This window comes from Danio rerio, chromosome 3 (genome assembly GCF_049306965.1).
Source record: "Danio rerio strain Tuebingen ecotype United States chromosome 3, GRCz12tu, whole genome shotgun sequence".
NCBI classification, from domain to species: Eukaryota; Metazoa; Chordata; class Actinopteri; order Cypriniformes; family Danionidae; genus Danio; species Danio rerio.
In genome coordinates, this window is record NC_133178.1 from 10,855,001 (window position 1) to 10,880,705 (window position 25,705).

Sequence of the window (25,705 nt, forward strand, 5' to 3'; positions counted from 1 at the left end):
TAGATAGATAGATAGATAGATAGATAGATAGATAGATAGATAGATAGATAGATAATGACAGATAGATAGACAGACAGACAGACAGACAGACAGACAGAACATTAGATATACAGACAGATAGAATGTTAGACAGATAGATAGACAGAATGTTAGATAGATAGACAGAACGATAGATAGAATGATAGAACGATAGATAGATAGATAGATAGATAGATAGATAGATAGATAGATAGATAGATAGAACGATAGATAGATAGACAGATAGATAGAATGACAGATAGATTAAACGTTAGATAGATAAATGACAGATAGATAAAATGACAAATAAAATGACTGACAGACGGACCAATAGATAGAACGAAGAACGACAGATATAGAACAATAAATACAACAATCGATAGATAGACAGATAGAAAGAGAGAAAGATGGAAAAGGATAGAAAGCCTTTTAGTGCACCGGCTTTTTGTTAACTAGAAAAAAAGCTTTTATGTAGCTAGGCAACCGCTGTATTAACACTAAGTCTTAGTGCTGGAGTGCATGACATCGGGTGATTTTTCGGCAAGTTAATTTTTTTAACTGAGACGTGGCAGTTAGAATGTGATGTGTTGGGGCTGCATAAACAGCACACAAAACACTTGATGCCAACAGAGAACATTTTTTAAAAGTCGCCTCACCACAAAAAAAAAACCTTTTTTTTATTTTTATTTATTTATTTTTTTTATTGTGTGATTGGGGCTTTACACATCTCATCCAAAGCCTCCTGATTCTGGTTTGATTTAATTCCTGACCGTAGCAGGCTGTGAAATAACTGAAATCATCACTACATCAGTGTGGTTATATGAAACTGTAATGCAGTTAAAACCTGTTTGGAACTACCATAGCTGTATGTTTATATAATAATAGCCGCACACCTAGAAATATTCATCAGCCAATCAGAATCAGGCTGTCAACTGTCTCATATTATACATCTCAATAGTAAATAGAGAAACAGAATTATGACATATTACACGCAAAATTTCTTAACTGACCTCTATATTGAATTGGAACGCCAGCACGGCCTCTTCGACGATCTTGAGTTTGGTGTCCTGCTGCAGCTCCAGCTCGTTCATGCGGCTCCGGTACAGTTGTTTGAAGGCTTTGGCATTGCTGACGTTATCGAACATGTAGAAGTTGAGTCCATCTCCGCTGGCGGGCAGCTTTAGGGCGCGCTGGGCTACTTTCCGGAGCACCTGCCCCCCCGACAGGTCACCCATGTATCGGGTGTAAGCGTGGGCCACCAGCAGCGCCGGCTCGTCTTTGCCAATCTGATGAATGCGCTGCACATATCGCTGTGTGGCGGGAGAAATGCTGATCTGGGTCTGCCAGTCTGAGCCATAGAAAAACTGCAGGTCTTGAGCCAGAGCGTCCCGCCGGTGCAGCTCATGGGGGAAGTAGAGCGGAGCAAACTGAGGGTGATCTTTATTCCTCTCAATCTCCTCTTCTAGAGCAGAGTACGTGAAGTATAGAGCCACGTGACCCAGCTAAAGACAGAAATAAAAACGGATATTTATTTTTAAATAAAAAATAATAGACAAATATCAAATAAATTAAATTAAAATGTAAAATAAACTAAATATTAAATTTATTAATGTGTAAAAAAATAAACAAATAAATTAAATATAAAATAAATTAATAAATCACAGACTGAACTGAAGTAAATAAATATAAATGAAACAAATAAATTAAATTGTTCATTTTTTAATTAAAATAATAAGATACATTTCAATAATATCAGAGACTGAACAAACTTCTATTGATGTAAATCAAACATAACATTTTAAACTAAATAAATGAATTAAATATAAATTAAACAAAATATAGCATTTTAAAAATAAAAAAATATATAAATTAATGTAATAGACTAAATGGAATTCTATTGACATAAATATAAAATAATTTTTTTCTACATTTTTTTATTAAATAAATTATTTAAATCAAATATAAAATTAAATAAAATGTAGGAAAAAATTATAAAATAAACTAATTAAGTTTAATAAAATAATGTCACAGACTAAACAGATTTCTTTTAAATTAAATATAAAATTTTAAAAATACAATAAAATAAAAAATACAATAGAACAAAACATTTAAAAAAATTAACATGATATCATAGACTTAACAGATTTCTATTGAAGTAAATGTACATATATATACATACATACATACATACATACATACATACATACATACATACATACATATATATATATATATATATATATATATATATATATATATACACACACACACACACACACACACACACACACACACATATACATATATATACATATATATATATATATATATATATATATATATATATATATATATATATATATATATACACACACACACACACACACACACATATACATATATACATATATATATATATATATATATATATACATATACATATATACATATATATACACACACACACACACACACACACTTATACATATTTATATATATATATATATATATATATATATATATATATATATATATATATATATATATATATATATATATATATATATATATATATATATATATATATATTAATGGTGGAGCCGAACCCGAATACGGTATTCGGAAAGGCACGAATAGCGTGTTTTTACGAATACTTGATTCGAACAAATACTTGAAAAATTATTTATATTCGGGAGCAAGAAAAACACTATATCAAAAAGCAGCGTTTCCTCATGAGACCACAGTGCATGCCCGCGTGAGTGAGTGAGTGAGTGAGAGAGAGAGAGAGAGAGAGAGAAAGGCAAAACGCGCCAAAGCCCGAAACTGAAAGCGAGACGTGACTTTTAAGGGGTTGTTTCATATGGATTTATTGATCATTCTTACTGTTCAGTGATCGCAAACTGCCGTAGTTTATTAAAGACGCAAACCCTTCACTGCACGTCAGCTGCGCGCCTTCAGCAGACCTCCTCATTCCTGCAGCACGAGAGCTTTATAATTGTTTATGCGCGCCAAAAGTGGCGGATCTGTCCGGTAAAATATCTGACTGCGTGTCACCGCATCCCTAAGGACTGTTTGGCGAAATATTTGACTGATATTTCACTGCATAACAAACGACTGAAAGGATATAACTAGAGAACTCTCCACTGTGCTACTGGGTGAGAGCGTATGGCAAGCCGTTTTAGCATTTAAACCTTGTTCAGACTATCCATAAATATATTTAGAGATATCTCTAATTATATTTTGACTTGTCATAATTATAATTCGACTAGTCAGATTGGAAATATCTGCAAATATATTATGATAGACTAGTCATATTCCTCCATTGACTTCCATTGAAAAATATTTGCAGATATCTCTAAATAAGTTGACTAGTCACAATTGTAATTAGATATATCTCCAAATGAATTTTGACTAGTCAAAAATCCAATTCAAGATATCTACAACTGTAATTAGACTTTTAGTAAATTAATTAGAGATATCTTCAAATATATTTGTAAATATCTCTAAATATGATGAATTAAAGATATCTCTAAATGTATTATGACTAGTAAAAACTCAGAGATATCAATTACAATTGTTACTAGTCAAAATTCATCTGATTTCGTACTAGTACAATTGTAATTGCAGATATGTCTAATTGTCATTCTGAGTAGTGGAATTATAATTATGACTAGTCAAAATATAATTAGAGATATCTCTAATATATTTATGGAGTCAGAACAAAGATTTAAATGCTAAAAAGGCTTGCCATAGAGAGCGCTTCTCACTGAACAGAGCACCGCGCAACCTTCTATGTAATGTATTATCACATGCACTAAAAGCATCCTAAAAGCATCAACACAGCCACATTCTGCCCCAGCAAGTCAGTTTTAAACATAAAAAAACAAACAAACAAACTTTGTGTCTGTTTTGTGGCAGGCAGATGATAATAGCAGGGCTGTATCTTTTAGCATTATATAGAATACTTTTGTTCTGCCAGATCCCCCAGGCAGGGTTTTATTTAGATTTATTTAGTTAATTTTAGTTTTTGGAATTCTGTCCATTGGAAAGAAGTTCTTTCAGAAGAAGAACAGTTTTTTGAAGTATTATTTGTTTTTATTGTCTATTCAGTGTCCTTCAACAAGAACGGTGGTGGTGGGGTTCATAATATTCACAATGGTATTTTATTAGTTGTTGGTTTAACCATGGATGAGATAATGGCTTCTATGTTATTTTCTTTTCAATGACATTTCTTATCACATGTTCAAAAACAACAGCCAATATTGCATATCTATAATTTATATAATGGGTATAATTAAACAATACTTTCACTATAATGTAAATTAGAAGTGTTATAGAAAAAATATATATTTTTGCGCCATTTTGAATTTTACTCGAATACAAATACAAATACAAATACAAATACTTTTCCCCCCTCAACAAATACAAATACAAATACCGGCTGCTCCGCACATCCCTAATATATATATATATATATATATATATATATATATATATATATACACACACACACACACACACACACACACACACACACACACACATACAGGCATACATGGTTTATGAGGTCAATGTGACTTTTTGGTGGTTTACGGGGACATACCTTTGCCAACATCCTACGAACATAAAACTTGTGCCAAAAAATTTTATTTGAGCTACAAAAGGCAAACAACGCTTAAAAACAGCAATTTTAGTTTCACAACACACTCAAATTAACTATGTGACATTTCACAGGCTTATGGGGCCAGACAAAATCATGGTTTACAAGGTCTGTTTACATGTTACACACAAACCTAGCCCCTTCATGGTTTAAGAGGACTGATTAACACATTTTACATATCACACTATTCTGCTATTGCAGTAAGGGTGACAACAGAACAGACTCTGGCTTTCCTCAGCTAGACCCCTGCTAAACCCATCTCAGTTGCTAAGGTTCTGCCTGTCACTTCTTAAATGACAAAATCCTATTTTGCTTATAATACACTTTTGATTTAACAATTCTGTAGGCTTATTGTGTTGTATCAGTTAAACAATCTGTTTAATGTACTGTTGAACAATAACCTGAAAAAGACAGCATTTTAACATTAAAGTATGAAGAGTTAATTGTTTAAGGGCCTTTGCTCTTATTTTATAGGACAGTAGATATTTTGAAAGGCAACTTCAGATAAAAAAAAGAACATAATTGGCAAAGAACCTTCAACCATGAACAACCAGAAGCACAACTGTATGATAACATGTTCATTATTTTATTCTTTCACTTGGCCAGAACACAAATGTTCCCCTCTGTGAACTCTGTGTGGAGTTTGCATGTTCTTTGTGTTGGAGTGGGTTTCCTCCGGGTGCTCCGGTTTCCCCCACAGTCCAAAGACAAGCGGTACAGGGGATTGAATACACTAAATTGTCCGTAGTGTGTGTGAATGAGTGTGTATGGGTGTTTTCCAGTGATGGGTTGCAGCTGGAAGAACAACCGCAACGTAAAACATATTCTGGATAAGTTGGTGGTTCATTTCACTGTGGAAACCCCTGATAAATAAAGGGGTTAAGCCGAAAAGAAAATGAATGAATGAATGATTACAGCTTATAAACAAACTAATGGTATTTTAAAATTTAATTAAGTCATTCAATAGATTATTCTTTTTCAAATTTAAATGTTTATACTAGAACACAACATGGTAGTGCACTAGAATACTGTCAAATACAAAACATTGCCACTCAATGACAGAAAAAAATAAAAAAAACTTTTTTATTTTATTTTTGAAGTCCAGGAAAACAGCAGGGGAACTAAACATGTATCTACATTTTATTATGAAATGCATCAACTATTATCGCTCTGACAAGAACAAAAAATAGATGGATAAAAATAGATAAAAAGATAGATAAAAAGAAAAAAAGATAAAACTAGACATAAAAGTTTGATTCCACAAATTGAATGATACATACAGAATTATATGAACACAAAACAGATTAAAAACTAAATTTCGTAATGTGACAGTTATATAATGTGTTATAATGTGACTAATTATTATCATACACATTCTTATTTTTTTGTCACAGTGACAATATTTGACCATTTTCAAGCATGTAAATAAAAAACAAAAAACATGTCTTTTTGCTACTCAACACTGTTGTAAATGTTTAGTCTGAGGGACTGCATTTGTGGGTTATGTATTTTTGTGTGATGGGTATTGCCCAGGCTCATGAAGCAGACGTGGACCTGGACTGTGGAGCAGTACCAGACTGTGGAGTAGTGGCAGACATGGGTTGAGAAGCAGAGGCAAACTGTAGAGCAATGTAGAGACTACCCTAGAGTGATGATGGACTGTGAAGCACTGGCATGGAACAGAAGTGGGCCTGGGCCATGTTTTTTTTTTTTAATTTACATGTTTGAAAATGGTTAAATATTGTCACTCTGTGACAAGGAAAAAAAAAATGAAAATGTGTATAATAATAATCAGTCTTTTGAACTCATTACAGCCTTCACGTCTGCTTTTGTCCATGGTCTTCTCATGTAGGTTGTTCTGCCAGTGCTAGAGCCTGAAAGCAAACAAGATGATTAACTGTTAGCATCACTGACTTTTAATAGATCATATCAACTGTTCATCAATATCGTTTAAAAGTCTCTTTCTTGGAAAAAAGGTTAATCCTTAGGTGTGCACTTACACCATGGTTATACATCACACAACTACATGATTTAACAGCAACATGCTGGCAATATACTGCATGCGAGTATAACTTTCAGTAGCTGCTTTGAATCATTGTGGACTATTGAAAGTGATATGACCTTTCCATGTAAATACTTTTCTTAATTTTAAAAAAAGGCAATCAATAATTTCATAATATTCCCTATTATATTTTTCCACTGGAGAAAGTCTTCCGTTTTTTAGTTTAGCTGAATAATAAAAAGGTAAAAACTGCAAAGGTCAATATTATGAGCACAAAAAATAAAATAAAAATATATAAAATTATAAAAATTTAAATTTATTTTTTGATTTTTTTTTTGTCAGCCAGATATCGCAGAGCCCTATTTAAAAATGGCCAGATACAAAAGAGAAAGTGATAAATGGAAGACATTGACGAGAAATGTAGCATAGGAAAAAGCATTTGTGCATTTGCGCTACAAGCACTGCGATAGAAAGTCTGAACGTGTATTGAGTGCTGCTGGAAACATTGCAACTCCAACTAGGTCTGCTTAATCCAGACAATGTGTCAGCATGTTAGCTTTTCTGTCAAATAATTTAAAATATGAACCAAAAACAGTGGAGAGTTAGTAGCCAACGCTGTTTTTTCCTCAACATCTCACTTATATTGTTATCAATAGGCTAATATTTTTTGTTCTTCTTCTTCTTCTTATTATTATTATTATTATTAGTTACTATTTATATTATCACTGATACTGAAAAGTGTTATTTAGGCTATTTGTGAAGTTCTTAAAAATGTAACATTTAATTATTATACAGGAGGGGGGAACCAGTGAATATTGTCCTCACCACTTAAAAAAATGTGTAAATAAAAACAAAAAAACAAAAACTAAAAATAAAGGATAAAAGGGAAAGCATGCTCTTCATCATTTTTAATAATCTGATTTGTACATGCTGCTGTGTGTGTGCACTTAGCCTAGACGAGCAGAGTACACACATCTAAAGTTATCTTACTGTGAGCGTTTTAATGGTCAAATAGGTGTCAAAATGCTGTGTTCAGTGATCATTTATTCATTTATAAGATGCTTAAAGCACAGTTTGTTTCATATTTTTATTCTATTGTACATATTTCCCTTTGCTCATTTACAGGGAGGAAAATAACTGCATATATACAGTTGAAATCCGAATTATTAGCCCTCCTGAATTATTAGCAACCATTTTCCACCAATTTCTGTTTAATGGAAAGAAGATTTTTTTTCAACCCATTTCTAAACATAATAGTTTTAATAATTAATTTTTTATAACTGATTTCATTCATCTTTGTTATGATGACAGCACATATTTTACTATATATTTTTCAAAGTACAAGCATTCAGATTAAAGTACAATTCAAAGGCTTAATTAGGATAATACACATGCATGCAGAGTGAACAGTCTGTGCTGTTTCTGCTTGTTTAATAGAGCGCCTCCTCTTATAGCCGGCCTATTTCGGTATAAAGGACAAAATTTTTTTTTTATACTGTATGCTATTCTATCCCCTATATTAAACACAGCAAATGTATAATTAAATATTAGAAACATAAATATTTGAAGTTTCTAAAAGCACATTTTAATGTTTAAGCATTGTTTATTGGCCGTCGGCGTCGATGATGTGCACCTCTCAAAAAATGTAACTACAAGTCGCAATGACACAGAGCGCAAGGTCGTGATTTTTTTGATGGTCGTGATTGGTCGGCTTGGCAGCGCTGACGAGTCTGGGGGCGGGACCAAGAGCCGTGCGAGTGGCGCGAGCCCAATAGAGCGATTGTTTACAAGTGTGGAGTCCCGTGAAGGAGCTCTGGATAGAAAGTTTTGTTTTGTGTTTATCTCATAGTTAAAGTTGTTCCACGTCCGCCGGTTCCAGCCTCAAAATGAGCGAGTTTGAGTCACTTGTATGTTCAGGAAGCGTTTAGAAAAAACAAAACAACAGCGAAGAAACTCAACACAGAGGAACATTAACACCTCACTGCCAACTAGCGTTTCGAAAGTGTTAATGCAGACAAACAGAGACATTGCGCAGAAGTAAAATAAACAGCTACGCGCATTGCATGTGCCGTGGGTTACGCCGATCATAACGCAGAAGTATAAACCAGGCTCTATAAACTTTAATTTCATAAGTGCACACAATATAATATTAATAATAATAAGACAATTAGCATGTTTATCAGGGTAGACGACATGCAGTGAGTGGATAATTCCATATGTGCAATATGTACATTTAAATCTCTCCATTTTGCTGTAATGGCTGTGCTGTGTTTGACTGGCAATAGCTTTTAGATTATAACCCGCGACTCACTTATTAATATGCAGCCTTTTTTTGATTACATGGGGCCAGTTGCACCAGCAGTGTGTAAGTTAAAATGAAGCCTAGTTGTGACTTAAAGGGACACTAATTTACAATGTACGCGCTACTAAATATTTCTGTGTTGCACCATTTCACTTAGTTTAAACCTAACTCTGTGTTCCAACTAAAAATTTACCGCAGACTCCCCCCATGTATAATGATAGAAAAGAGATGACGGTGAGATTAGTTTACATCGAGGAGCTTGCGATGATCCCCCTCTATTTACAGCCTTATTTTCTTCCTAAATCTCGCATTTCTTTCGGTTTGTGAATGAAGAGTTTAATTTTGTTTCAAGGAGTGTTTTGTGTTAACATACATTTCTTTATGACTGGGTTTTTTCTCCCTGCTATTTTTTCTTTAACGTGTAGAATATTTAAAAAATCAAGTTTTATGTTTTGAAAACTTTGTGTAATTTGTGTGCATTCACAGCAAATTTTCAAAGAACAGTTATATGTAGATGCATTAGTTGCAGAATTCTAAATCAGTTTAACGATTGAAACACTTTTTATTTGATATTAGGTGATTTAATGCAACTACGTATGACTTTACGGAGAGCTTATGACCTTACTAACTACGGTTTGCCTTAAGAGCATGTGGTGCAACCGAAGTAAAAACAACTTTAGTTATAAACATGCCAGTAGTTATTATTATTATTATTATTATTACTACTACTACTACTATTATTATTAGGCAATTTTCTGAAGCAACCCCTGTAACCAATTTAGCGCTTTTGGGTTGTTGTTGTTTTTGGTTAAAGCGCAATGCCCCATTAACACCTCAGACAGGCTGCTTCATTAATAGCCAAACATTTTGTTTGAGATGAGGGCAGGGGTATATCTTGAGTATATTTCACAAGCAAGGTTGACACAAAATCCCCGGTTATATACCTTTTACCTATAGGCCAACTTCTGGTAATGTAGGCTTATATAGGCTGTTTCTATTCACAGCAACTTATAAACTGAACTACGTGTTAATTAAAATTTCTATATTAGGCTCGTAGCAATTGATATTGGAGTCATGGAATATTGTTTGCATTTATTTTGCATATTGTTTGCAATATCATATTAAAAAGTTTTTTCTATTTCTAAATAAATAGCCTACTGTAAATTAGGCCTACAACCATTAATGATTTATATATGAAATTAGAAATAAAATTCTTAATAATATTTGTAAAGGAAACAAAAATAGGTCTTATATGTGCCGTTATATATATTTCAATTAATATGGAAAATAAGTGCATGTTTTCACCAAAACTATGATAGATTTTTTTTTAAATGTGTGATTGTGTAAAACAATATAATTTGCAAATAAAATAATGTTTTTTTTTTCTCTCTCTCTAAAGAAATTGTTACCACCTCGTTTAGAGCATCATTATGGGCATTTTACGTTATAACTAATGTGGGTCAAACAATAGATCTGTGACCGAGAAACTACAGGTTTTGGGACACACTCGTCACTACATCGTTCTTTTCCCAAACGACACATTGTACTATGATATTTCTGCCGCGAGTTACGTTGTTGTTTGGGAAACCCAGCCCTGGTGCAGAGCCAGAGGAAGAAGCGCGCTGCACTTGTGGAGCAGATAAGAAGCTAGAGAAGCTTCTAGACCAGGGGAGAGTTTCCCAAACAACGACATATATCTGAATGAAGGGGTAATCTACTGTATTTTAGCCTAATTATTATTTCTAATGTTTACACACTGTGAAATAGGCTACTCCAATCTTTAAAAAAAACACACACTAAATCATTTTTTGTGAATTGTTTTTATTCCGAGCTAAATAACATTTTAGAAAATGTTGCATATCAAGCTGTTGGTATCTCCTCGCGGTTGAAATTGGCTGTTATGCGAAAAAAAAAGAACAAATATTAGCTCGCAGGCTAGTTGCTTTTTAGATTTAATTTAAGCCTATATTCAGCTGACAGCGCACACTCAGCCGCGATACAGAGAGAAAAAGTAAATAATAGATTCTTTAATGTAAACGACTAAGAAAAACTTCGGCTATATACTCGGGAGAGGACGTAATGAGATCTAGACTGGCTATAAAATATATACACCAATAGTAATAGTTAATCAACGCATTTTATTTAAAAAAATCTACTCATTTTAATATTGCGATTTTTATATTTTTTAGAGAATGTCTGTTTTTATTACCTTTTCTGTCATTTATTTCAAATTTGTCATTATTTTATTAATTTGATGATGTTAATATTTTACATAGGCTATTTTATATACACATCTAAAATCCTTTGGCATTCAAATTAAGGTTGTGACGATGAGGAAATTTCCCCACCGGGTTAATCGACATGTGACAACACCGGTAATACCGGTATCATAGTGGGGGTCGGAGTTTCCTCTTTTCTTTCTGCTTTTAAATAGCTTATAAATGCATATAATACTTTCACTTTTGCGGGAATTGCCAATTCGGCGTAAATTGTTTGAATGGACGAATGTGATGAATGTTAGAATGTTTTTAAAACGAATAAGAAAATAAAATAGCAAGATAAGTAATTAAATTGGACAAAGTTAAATAAGATTAAACGAATGAACAAGAAACAAATATAAAAGAAAAACTTTCAAAATTACATTACAAAAATGACAAGTTGACACAGTCTTTAAAAATAAATAAATAAATAAAACATTGTAAATTGGCATTTATTAACAGTGAGGTTTACTTGTTCTTTGCGAGGAATCCTGGCCAATATGTTGACCATCTCTGGCTTAAGATGGGATCTTGTGGGGCTCACTATGTTCCCCATCGTGCTGAACACACCCTCAGATAAGCAGCTTGTTGCACGTAAAGATACTTTTTGGTTACATTTGCTAACAGGGGGAACATGTTTGATTGTCTTTTGTTGTCCTACCTGACTTCAATTTCTTAATGTATTATTTAGCCTATAGCATTATATATTAATAGCTTAGTCCTTATGAACAATCCGTTTATAAAATAGCCTTATTAACGAATTTATAGGCTAGTGAAGAATAAACCGAATATGAAATATGATCCTTGCATAATGATCACAACTAAACAAGCTAGCACTCATTTTATATATAAACTTTAAATAAAAAAGAAAGAAATGTTAAGAAATTAAACATTGTGTAAAAAATCTAAAGACAGGCTAAATAAAAGTAATTTTATTTAACAGGCTAAAAAAATAATCAACATGTAAATGTATAAATATTTCGATAAGTATTGTTATGGAATATTTATAACTATATGATCTTGCTTTTTTTGGTTATATCGATACAAGCTTTGAGCTCTCTTACAAGCACAGTTGACAGGCGCAGGTGTCTTATGTCACTGTCAGTGGCGGATTACACACAGCATACCCTGGCAAGATGTTTTATTTGTTGCCGATTGGCGTGTTGTTCCTTTTTTAAAACACCTTTTATTTTTAAAATCCCTCAAGGTAATGTTGTCTATCGAGTTATATAGTCTCCCTCGGAGATATTGTAGTTCAGTAACGTGGTTCGCAGCATATAACCGTGAAGCTTAAATAGACTGAGAATATTTTTATTAATATTAAGACACATTAATACAAACTAGCCACCCTTTGATTTTTTTTCGTTTACGTATATTTTTATCAATCGAAAAATGCAATGAATAGTTTAATTTGGTTTTCATTTTATTAGAATTAATATAATTAATAGGCTACACAACTCCTATTGGCTCGAATTGCGTTTTGACAGATAAAGCGTGACTTTCTGGCTCAAAGATATTTGTGCCTGTTAATTTCAGCGCTGTATTTTGACAGATTTCGCAAAGGCTTCAGCTGTTCTACCTGTCAGCTGGTACCAGCCTCAGTTTTGCGACTTGACCTGTGTGGCGTTTCGATGTCTGAATGATAGCGAGAGAGAGATGAGATCAGACCTCAGATTCGATGTGTAGCCGCACTTCACAGTTACTTTATAGCAATTTTTAATATTGGCTCACCTAAATTAACTTTTCATTTATTAAAAGCCGAAATATTTCCAGACAGATGAAGCAACTTTTGGTTTTTAAAAACAGCGGCCTCGGTGATAAAAGACGCGCGCACACACAGGTTACATTCTTGTAGGCATATTCATCTTTTATTTTTTTACATGAAATGCATAAAGTGCAAAAAAGAAGAGCTGAACTTCGGAAAAAGTGCTCACTTCAGTTGCCGTGATGATTGCTTTGTTTCTCTGCAGTTGGCTTGTCAATGGCGCGGCATTGCTACATCATTCTTGTTTTAATAAAAATAAGATATTTATTATTAAACACTGTGAGATGATGGTCGCGTGATTTTTAAAATGAGAGTATGCCTTGCATATTTATTCTCACGTGATAAATGAAATATGACGCATTACTATGTTCAGATTTTAATTATAAAGCATGCTCTGGTCTTAAGTAAATTATTACGAATTCTATTTTCCATTTAATTAAAATAAATATTTAATAAAAAAATAAATAAAAAAAACGAATACTTAGAAAAAACAAATGTGAGGACGGTGTCACGGTAAAAACGTGATGTCACCGGTGTTGCTTCTTAAAACCGGTATCACCGTCAACACCGTCTATCGTGGCAAGCCTAATTTGCTTTGAACTTGAGAGAGAAAAGCGAATTTTACCTGCAGTGGCTGCACATTGCTCCTAAATAGCATAAAGCATTTCTTTTTGATTTCAGTCTTTTGTAACATACTTTTTTTTTTTTACCATAACCCATTAAAAGAAAAAGTGTCATAATAAATACAATTATTATTAAAAATGCAATTAAGTTTTGTTTGTTGCATAGTTAACTATGTGATGTGGGTAAATGGTGTGTTTCAATGCTGCAAGTCCTATATTTCAAACCTGCGGGAAGCACTGTAATTGATCGTTTTTTTCCCCCAATAAGGTGGTGTAATAAATACATTACAATTTTTAATTAAAAGTTATTCACATTAAATAATAATAATAAAAAACATTGGTTTAAAGAATGTTAAAAACGCAGGATTATTTTTTAAATAACTCCAAATCGAGGCATTCATTTTAGGCCTCTACAAACTACAAAACGTCAATGCAAATGAATGCAATACTATATGTAAAAATAAACTATTATATATTATAGTGGCCTATAGCCTATAAAAAATGGTCAATATTGCCTTATTTCTCGTCTCGCTCAGCACGTGTGCATTGAATCGCAAGTGACAGATACAGAGGAAATTAATAAAAATAATATAGGCTAGAATTAAAATAATATAGCCCACCTAGCAGTTTTCTTTAAAATTATAATAGGCCTGTATATAAAAATGGACTGAAAATTCTTGTAGGCCTTTTGTGATGTTCAGTTATAAAAATGCTTATCTGTACATTTGTAAAACTGTCCTGTTTAGGCTATACTGCTACTGCTTTTGAAAAGGAAAAAAATAGTCTGGGCTATACTTTGAATTAATCAAAAACAGTTATAGGTTCAGTTTGAAATTTAACTTGATAAACAGTTAATGATGGCACCTGATGTTCAAAGAAACATCAATGGGGCGTTGATTAGGGATGTTCGGTTCTGGGTTTTTTGGATGAGACTCTTAACTCCTAATTTTGGAGTCGGTGGAATACATATGCATTCACTTAAAATAGTGCAAGGATTAAATATGCTGTCTCATATCGCACTTTACACAATGCTACTATGTCAATTCCAACATTGTGTTGTTCTCTGGTCAGATAAAACCAGCAGTAAATCATTTCCAGCAAAAATAAAATAGTTATCAACCTAAACTTTTTTACAGCATATTTTACAATCTTGGAGACATAAAGTTAAAACATAATTTTAATATCAAAATGTTTAATGGAAAGATGAGTGGCAGTTCATTAACAAATAATCCCAACTGAGCCCAAACAATGTTAAAAACTATATAGAATAGTCTAATTATTTAGTATAGTCTAAGTATCTAAATACTTTACAGAGAGAATAAAATAATCTGTGGTTGTTCATTTCTTTGTTTATTGATCGGTTGAAGTGTCAAAAAATAAAGTAGCTAGCTTCTTCATTTGATTTAATGACCAATTAAATATTAAACCACATACATGAAATATTTAACTTAAATAATTCATTCATAAACAAACCTAAAATAATAAATAAAAGCAGTGTGACAGAGCAGTATATGCTTTAAGGCACAGTCTCTCTTGTAAATGTGGTTTTCTTTAAATTGTACTTTTAAATAGCTCATTACTTTACTCTTAAATATTACTGTTTGTTTGTGCAATTTGTTCATTATTGTAATTTAATAAAGGTGTGTTAATGAGACGGCGGAAGAAAAGGAGTGAGTCAGACCTAGTTTTTGAACATTTTACCTTGACTATATTTTTATTTAAAAATCCTCTTTTGGAAGTTTTTGCGTTCCCTCGCAGATGTTTTGCGTTCTCGCAAAACTGTTTTTCCACAAACACTTCCTGTTCACTTCATACATGTCAACCCTCCTGTTTTACCAGGATTCTCCCAACCCTTCCGTTTTTGCTGGGATTCTCCCATATTTCTCTTTCTTTCTATTAAAGCTGTGGGTCGATCATCGCTCTTCATATGCAACCTGTGAATTAGCGAATGCATGTATACGGATGTGCTAGGTATGATAAACTGATCCCAGATCAGCTTCTATACACACCATTTAAAGCGACACCTCTGTTATCAAACAAGTGATGAGCAGCAAATGAATCTCTCATTTTCTTTTATTTCATAACAGAGGTGTCAATTTAAGAATGCACAGATCTATAATGAAAGTATTCCATTACTTAAGTAACTGTTTGTGCTCATTTAAGAGAAAATGAGTTGTGTTTAAAATAAAACACACAGGACGGACATGTTTACATATTGTTAAGTATATTTGTCTGTTTAAACACAGATCTGAATCCTGCACTTTAGCTCCTCTTTAAATGGCATGTACAGAAGTTGATCTGGGATCAGTTTATCATTCCCTGATTCAGAGGTTGCATATGAAGGGCGATGATCAACCCACAGCTTTTAATGGAAAGAAAGTAAATGCAGACATTTTTATATTTGTTTCAGAATGCTTTCAAAAATAAAAATATATGAGAAATATGGGAAAATACTTAACAATAGGATGATAGAGGGACAGAATGGCAAAATACGGGAGGGTTGACAGGTATGAAGTGAACAGGAAGTGTGGATAACGCAAAACATCTTTGTGAGGGAACAAAAACTTAAAAAAATATATATATATTCCTATCACTGTTTTTTTTTCTACCATCCTTTTTTTCTCCCACTCAGTTTTTTTTTCTTCCACCCAATTTTTTCTTCACCATCACGTCCCTTCCGAGTCTCCGTACTAATGCCTTAAAATGTAACTTAATAAATTTTTTTTAATGAAATTTGATTGTAACATTTAACTTTTTCCTAACACTGATTTTGGTTGGTTAAGGTTTTATGAAGCGTGATTCAGTAATGCTGATTTTACTATATTTATTTACCGGTTATAGAATAGTCTAACCGTGGATTGGCTTGCATGTATGGGCATAGTTTGACGTCTTTACCTAAAACTTTAAACCTTTATAGGCCTATTATAGGCCCATATAAGGATAATAAAATTTGATATAAAGCACTCGTTTGGCAATGAACCATGATCTGTCATTCATTGATGTACAGTCGAATCATTCATGTTTTAAAAGCATGAATGAGACCGCATGGTGTGTGTATGCGGCACACACATATTCGCACACTGTGTGCTCAGAGCAAAGCACACACATCTAAAGTTATCTTAATGTGAGCATTTTAATGGTCAAATAGGTATCAAAACACGATGTTCAGTTATTATTCATATTAACTCTCATTTAAGTAATAAACAAACTAGTTGAGAATCAAAAGACATGTGAAAGAGAAACCATAAATCAGAACCGTACTGCTCTTAAAGTGAAAGTGCGTGATATTCCTGCTGCCGACTGTTTTTACCATTAATCAAACAACAAAAGAAGACAATCCCTCACTGTTCTTGACTGAAGGACTTTAGTAGCTATAATCAAAGTTTTTTTTTTTTTTTACAGTGAAGATGCTTAAAGCACAGTTTGTTTCATATTTTTATTCTATTGTACATATTTCCCTTTCCTTTTCCCCCCAATTGCTAACAATTTAATTAATGGAAAGACTATTTTTTTTAACCCATTTCTAAACATAATAGTTTTAATAACTAATTTTTTATAACTGATTTCATTCATCTTTGGTATGATGACAGCACATATTTTACTAGATATTTTTCAAAATACAAGCATTCAGATTAAAGTACGATTCAAAGGCTTAATTAGGATAATTGGGCAAGTCATTGTATACCAGTAATTTCTTCTGCTGACCATCAAAAACTATTTTGCTTAAGGGAGCTATTAATATTGACCTTAAAATAGATTTCAAAATATTTAAACCTGCTTTTATTTTAGCTTAAATAAAACAAATAAGACTTTCTCCAAAGGAAAAAATATTATAGGAAATACTGTGAAAAATTCCTGAATCTGTTAAACATCATTTGGGAAATATTTATAAAAAATAATAATAATAATTTCACATGAGCCCTAATAATTTTGACTTGAACTGATAATAATTTTGAATAATTGTGATAAAAATTATGACCAAAATAATCGTGATTATGATTTTTCCCATAATAGAGCAGCCCTAGCGGGAAGCACTGTAATTGATAAAAAAAATAAGGTGTGTATTAAGGACATTTCAGTATTTATTAAGTGTTGTTCACAATAAATAATAATCATATTAATAAAAACACTGATTTAAAAAGTATTTTGTGACACCTACATCTATCATTACAAACACAGGTTTGTTTTAAAATAATAACTCTGTACCAAAGCGTTTATTTTAGGCCTGTATAAACTATAAAACATCTCTGCAAATAATTGCAATGCAATATAAAAAACAAAATTCAATACTTTGTCAATATTGCCTTGTCTCTCAGCGCACACGCACTGAACTTCAAGTAACAGACAGAAAAAATAATTTAAAATAATGTAGCACACCTTGCAGCTTTCTTTAAATTTATGATAGGCCTGTATATAAAAATAGCGCCAGACCGTTTCTCAGTATTTCGCTGGTAATGTTTTTAAATAAATAATTAGGCCAACTTAAATATTAATTTGCTATTAATGTACAGTAATTGAGACAAAATAACATAATAGTAAAATATAAATATAATAAAAGTAAAATAAGAGTAATAATAAGAAAAAAATAAGATTTTAAATAGGTAAAAATAAGAGTAAAATATAATCAACAAAATGTAAATTAAAACTGTGAATTAATAGGTAAATAAAAAGCTTATTTATTGACCATCTTAGTCCTATCACTTTAAAATAACAAACACTGTTTATCTCTTTATATTTAGGCTAAAACACTGCTTTATTTAATAAGACCTACTCATTGCATTTATGCTTGTACTTTCATTTTAGTTGTCTTTTAATTCTTTATGTCTTCTTTATTCTTTAATTCTATAATGAATCCTCATTGAACTTAACAAGTTTACAATGATAATAAACTTGTTCACAAGTATGTATTGATTAATGAAGAAATTATAATGCTTTGTTTCATTGTTTATCTTTATTTACAAATAGAAAAGTATTTACAGCTACTGTATAGGCTACGTTTTGAAGAAAAAAAAAGAAAAAAAAACAGAACTGAACTGAAACTAAATTATTAAAAATAAACTTGTGAAACTTAATTTATGTCTTGCGGCAAAACTATTTGTATTATACTTTTAGTGATCTGCTTGAGGTAGGTCAATTTATTTTTATGCTTTTGATGAAGTAGCATTCAACTTAAGCTCTTTAGATCATGCACTGGACCGTTTCTCAGTGTTTCGCCGCAATGTCTTTAAATAAATAACTATTTAGGCCTATTTTTATTATTCATTTATTTTTTATTATTCATTTATTGTTATGTACAATAATTTAGACATAAAATGAGATAGTAAAATATAATCAACAACGAAAATGTAAATAAAAACGTAAATGAAAAAGCTTATTTAATGACTGTCTTAGTCCTATCAAAACAGCAAACACTGAACATCTCTTTATATTTGGGCTAAAACACTGCTTTATTTATTTATTCAGGCCTACTTATTTGTTTGTACTATGTGTTTGTGCTTTCATTTTAGTTAGCTTTTATTTCTTTAATTCTATTTTCCAAAATTAAACCTCATTGCACTTAAGGGCCCTATCATACACCCGGCGCAATGTGGCACAATGCGCGACGCAATAGTTTTTTTCAGTTCATTCATAACAATTTGCTTTTGTATGTTATTATTAGCAGTATTAATTATTATATCCATATTTATATTTGTTTTATTAAAAAAAAGCTTAGATTTGCCCACCTGCAGGTTTTAGACCATATGCGGGCAACATGTTTTTTAGGATATAACTCAGGTTTATGACAACACTTAGTTATTATTGTTCATTTATTCATTTGCTGAAAATTAGAACTGCATTTAGAAATAGTTTTGAAACAAATATTTGCGCTTAACAAACGAAATTAATTATTATTATTAGGCTAACTGATGTCTGTGCGTAAAGATTTTCCTATCCACCAAGAGCGAAAGTGAAAGTAGATCATTTATCTCTCATTCTCGCGCGGTAGATGCTCTGTTTAACAGTTTTCTGTTAAAAATAACTGTTAACTGTTTGCTTGTGAAATGCTCAGTTTTTCCACTTAAACTTACTTTACGTCTTGTAAATAGCAAATGCGCTTATGGCACGATGCAAGGCTATTAAAGGGAATGGGAGATGAGACTCTGATTGGTTTATTCTCAAAATACACCTATAACTCATTAAGAAAATAAACTCAACCCTTTAGATCATGCTTAAAATTTGCTTAAAATAAAAAAGGCCTAAAATGCACATTATTTTCAAAGTAATTTTAGTTACTTAGTTTCTTCCTGCATTGTTATTGACAGAAATTCTTACCATCACCACCATCACTGTCTGGCTTCCTGGATTTCTGTCAAGATTCACCTGTTATTTCCTGAAGGGAGAAAGTGAGAGAGACATTATTATTCACTTATTTAAATTATTTTATTATTTTAATTATTATTAGTTTATTTTCTTAATAAATTAAAACGTGCACTCATTGACTTCCATGTTATTATTTTTCCTACTATTGGACTTTTCTACTTTACAAGTTTATTTTTTCTGTTAAGCAAAAAACAAGGTATTTTGATGGAAGAAGAAAACCTGCAATCATTGACTTCCAAAATAAAAACACCAAAAATATGGAAGTCAATGAGTGCAGGTTTTCATCTTCCATCTTCTTCTGTGTTTAACAGAAAAAATAAACCCATAAAGGGTGTGCAAATGATGACACATTTGTCATTTTTGGGTATGAGCCAGTCACAGAGTTGTTTTCTACAGAGGTTTGTTAATTCTTGACAAAAGAATTAACAAACCTCTGTAGAAAACAACTCTGTGTTGGTCAAAGCGACTGGCTCATGGAGGTACTGAAACAGAAAAGCAAAGATAAAGAAAATTCAACATGCGTTTACTTACTTTTAAAGTCAAGCATAACAAACCATGCCCTCATAAACCATGAAGAAACACATGTTATAATAGTCTACTGCTAGCACCATGACACATACTGTGTCCTCATAAACCATGAAGAAACACAGATTGAAGGAAGTGAAGGATGAGCAAATGATGACAAAATTGTCATTTTTGGGTGAACTATCCCTTTAAGGAGTGTCAAAATAGCATTACAAAAGAATTAACAAACCTCTGTAGAAGACAGCTCTGTTTGTGTTTGTCAAAGCGACTGGCTTATGGAGGTGCTGAAAGAGAAAAATAAAGAAAGATGAAGGAAACATGACATTCGCTTACTGAAAGCTTTAAGTCTTGCAAAACCAATCATGTCCTCATAAACCATGAAGAAACACACACGTTATAAAATAACAGTCTACTGGTAACATTGTAAACCTACACATACTGTGTCCTCATAAACCATGAAGAAACACACAGATTTAATAAAACAATAGTCTACTGCTAAGTCACATCCAAGACATACTTGGTCCTCATAAACCATGACTAAACACACAGGACTGCTACACTGCATTTAGCAGAAATAGGAAACTGTTACTTTAGCACTTAAAAAAATGGTTCATCCAAAAATGAAAATGTACTTGCTATTAATATACCCCAAAGCATTCCAACCCTTTAAGGGTTTATTTCTTCTGATAAACAACAAAAACTAGATATTTTGATGGAAGAAGAAAACCTACAATCATTGACTTTCATAATAGAAAACACAAAAAATATGAAAGTCAATGGTTACAGGTTTCCATCTTCTTTTGTGTTTAACAGAAAAATAAACCCATAAAGATTTAAAACAAGTAAAGGGTGAGCAAATGATGACACAATTGTCATTTTTGGGTGTAGTATCCCTTTACTCTGCCCTCATAAACCATGAAGAAACATGTTATAGTAGTCTACTGCTAGCACTATGTAAACCTATGTAAACCTACACATACTGTGTCCTCATATACCATGAAGAAACACACAGATTTAATAAAACAACAACCTACTGCTAAGTCACATCCAATAGACATACTTGGTCCTCATAAACCATGACTAAACACACAGGACTGCTAACCTGCATTTAGTAAAAATAGGAAACTGTCATTTTAGCACTTAAAGGGATGGTTCACTCAAAAATGAACATTTACTTACTATGAATTTACCCTCAAGTGTTCCAAACCTTAAAGGGTTTATTAATTCTGATAAAAAAACAAAAACAAGATATTTTGATGGAAGAAAAAAACCTGCAATCATTGACTTCCACAACAGAAAACACCAATAATATGAAAGTCAATGATTACAGGTTTCCATGTTTTTTAAAGTATTTTATTTTATCTTTAAAGAAAATAATTAAACCTTTGGAACAAGTAAAGGGTGAGCAAATGATGACATAATTGTCATTTTTGGGTGAACTATCCCTTTAAGGAATGTCAAAACAGCTTGACAAAAGAATTAACAAACCTCTGTAGAAGAGAACTCTGTGTTTGTCGAAGCATTTAGCTCATTGGTGTACTGAAAGAGAGAAGCAAAGATAAAGAAATTTTACATTGGTTTACTAACTGTTTTAGGTTTTGCATTACAAATTATGCCCTCATAAACCATGAAGAAACACACAGATTTAATAAAACAATAGTCTACTGCTAAGTCACATCCAATAGACATACATGGTCCTCATAAACCATGACTAAACACACAGGACTGCTAACCTGCATTTAGTAAAAATAGGAAACTGTCATTTTAGCACTTAAAGTGATGGTTCACCCAAAAATGAACATTTACTCACTATTAATTTACCCTCAAGTGTTCCAAACCTTTAAGGGTTTATTTCTTCTGATAAAAATCAAAAACAAGATATTTTGATGGAAGAAAAAAACCTGCAATCATTGACTTCCACAATAGAAAACACAAATGATATGGAAGTCAATGGTTACAGGTTTCCATTTTTTAAGTGTTTTATTTTGTCTTTAACAGAAGAATTAAACCTATAAAGGTTTGGAACAAGTAAAGGGTGAGCAAATTATGACAAAATTGTACTGTTTGGGTGAACTATGCCTTTAAGGAGTGTCAAAATAGCATTACAAAAGAATTAACAAACCTCTGTAGAAGACAGCTCTGTTTATGTTTGACAAAGTGACTGGCTTATGGAGGTGCTGAAGGAGAGAAGAAAAGAAAGATGAAGAAAACATGACATTCGCTTACTGAAAGCTTTTAGTCTTGCAAAACCAATCATGTCCTCATAAACCATGAAGAAACACACACGTTATAAAACAACAGTCTACTGCTAACATTGTAAACCTACACATACTGTGTCCTCATAAACCATAAAGAAACACACAGATTTAATAAAACAATAGTCTACTGCTAAGTCTCATCCAATAGACATACTTGGTCCTCGTAAACCATGACTAAACACACAGGACTGCTACATTGTATTTAGCTAAAATAGGAAACTGTAATTTTAGCATTTAAAGGGATGATTCATCCAAAAATGAACATTTACTCACTATTAATTTACCCTCAAGTGATCCAAACCTTTATGGGTTTATTTCTTCTGTTAAACACAAAAGATACTTTGAAAACCGATGAAAACCTGTAACCATTGACTTTCATATTATTTGTTTTTTCTATTATGGTAGTCAATGGTTACAGGTTTACATCTTTTTTTTAAAGTATTTTCTTTTGTCTTTAACAGAAGAATTAAACCCATAACGTTTAAAACAAGTAAAGGATGAGCAAATTATGACACAATTGCCATTTTTGGGTGTACTATCCCTTTAACGAGTGTCAAAAAAGCTTGACAAAAGAATTAACAAACCTCTGTAGAAGACACCTCTGTTTGTGTTTGTCAAAGTGACGAGCTCATTGGGATACTGAAAGAAAAAAGCACAGAAAGTTTAAGAAGACATGTCATTGGCTTACTGAAAGCTTTAAGTCTCGCAAAACCAATCATGTCCTCATAAACCATGACAAAACAAACAGGACTGCTACACTGCATTTAGTAGAAATAAGAAACTGTCCTTTTAGCACTTAAAGGGGTTGTTCACCCAGAAATTAACATTTACTTACTATGAATTTACCCTTGAGTGTTCCAAACTTTTATGTGTTTATTTCTTCTGATAAACAACAAAAACGATATATTTTGATGGAAGAAGAAAACCTGCAATCATTGACTTCCACAATAGAAAACACAAATAATATGAAAGTCAATGGTTACAGGTTTCCTTTAACTTTAATCTTTTTTTAAGTATTTCATTTTGTCTTTAACAAAATAATTAAACCTATAAATGTTTGGAACAAGTAAAGGGTGAGCAAATTATGACACAATTGTCATTTTTGGGTGCACTATCCCTTTAAGGAGTGTCAAAATAGCTTGACAAAAGAATTAACAAACCTCTTTAGAAGACAACTCTGTGTTTGTCGAAGCATTTAGCTCATTGGGGTACTGAAAGAGAGAAGCAAAGATAAAGAAAATTTTACATTGGTTTACTAACTGTTTTAATTTTTGCATTACAAACTATGCCCTCATAAACCATGAAGAAACACACAGATTTAATAAAACAATAGTCTACTGCTAAGTCACATCCAATAGACATACTTGGTCCTCATAAACCATGACTAAACACACAGGACTGCTACACTGCATTTAGCAGAAATAGGAAACTGTTATTTTAGCACTTGAAGGGACTTTTTAAGTCACGCATAACAAACCATGCCCTTATAAACCATGAAGAAACAAGTTATAAGTCAACTGCTAGCACTATGTAAACTTACACATACTGTGTCCTCATAAACCATGAGTAAACACACAGATTTAATAAAACAATTGCCTGTTGCTAACTCACATCCAATAGACATACTTGGTCCTCATAAACCCTGACTAAACACACAGGACTGCTAAATTGCATTTAGTAAAAATAGGAAACTGTCATTTTAACACTCAAAGAGATTGATCACCCAAAAATGAACATTTACTCACTATTAATTTACCCTCAAGTGTTCCAAACCTACAAACAAACTAGATATTTTGACAGAAGAAGAAAACCTGCAATCAATGACTTCCATAATAGAAAACAAAAATAATATGAAAGTCAATGGTTAGAGGTATCCATCTTTTTTCAAAGTATCTTATTTGTTTTGTCAAACAGAAAAAAAGAAACCCATAAAGATTTGGAACACTTGAGGCTAAATTAATGGTGAGTAAATGTTAATTTCTGGGTAAATCAGCCCTTTAAGTGCTAAAATTACAGTTTCCTATTTCTGCTAAATGCAGTGTAGCAGTCCTGTGTGTTTAGTCATGGTTTATGAGGACCAAGTATGACTATTGGATGTGACTTAGCAGTAGAATGTTTTTTTTATTAAATCTGTGTTTCTTCATGGTTTATGAGGACACAGTATGTGTAGTTTTACAATGTTAACAGAAGACTGTTGTTTTATAATGTGTGCTTCTTCATGGTTTATGAGGACATGATTGGTTTCAAGTACCAAAATAGCTTGACAAAACAATTACAAAAACCTCTGTAGAAGACAAGTCTTTGTGTTTGTCAAAGTGACAGGCTCATATAGGTACTAAAAGCGAGAAGCAAAGAAAGATGAAGAAAACTACTGAAAATTTTAAGTCTCGCATAACCAATCATGTCGTCGTAAACCCTGAAGAAATACACAGATTTAATAAAACAATAGTCTACTGCTAAGTCACATCTAATAGACATACTTGGTCCTTATAAACCATGACTAATCACGCAGGACTGCTACACTGCATTTAGCAGAGATAGGAAACGTTCGAGGTTACTAAAGTAACCCTTCGTTCCCCGAGGAGGGGAACGGAAGCACTATAAGTGGATTTGATTGTAAAATCCACGCATTGGGAGGTTCGGTTCAGAAGCTACTCGTCTGAAAGAGTATTGAACGGGCCAATTAAGAATGAATTGGCAGCGCAAGCCTGCGCAGGTGAGCGGCATAAGCAATCAACTGAGTATATAAGCTCACCTGGCGCCAGCAGACGCTATCCTTTTTAAGCTGAAGAGACTTTCAACAGCTAAGGGACAGTCATTATGGCGACGGAGTATAGTGCTTCCGTTCCCCTCCTCGGGGAACGAAGGGTTACTTTAGTAACCTCGAACGTTCCCCTTCGGGGGGAACTTCAGCACTATAAGTGGATTTGATTG

The 25,705-nt window shown here is 32.5% G+C and overlaps 1 protein-coding gene across 7 annotated transcripts in view; it reads right to left on the reverse strand.

The window, feature by feature from the left end:
* Positions 1-25,705, reverse strand: part of hmox2b (heme oxygenase 2b) — a 59,125-nt gene that overhangs the window by 9,851 nt on the left and 23,569 nt on the right. For all 7 annotated transcript variants that reach the window (XM_002661099.6, XM_073944175.1, XM_005168472.6 and 4 more), the window contains one exon: positions 1,029-1,520. In XM_002661099.6, coding sequence (XP_002661145.1) covers positions 1,029-1,520 — 492 coding nt within the window. The remainder of the gene's footprint in view (positions 1-1,028; positions 1,521-25,705) is intronic.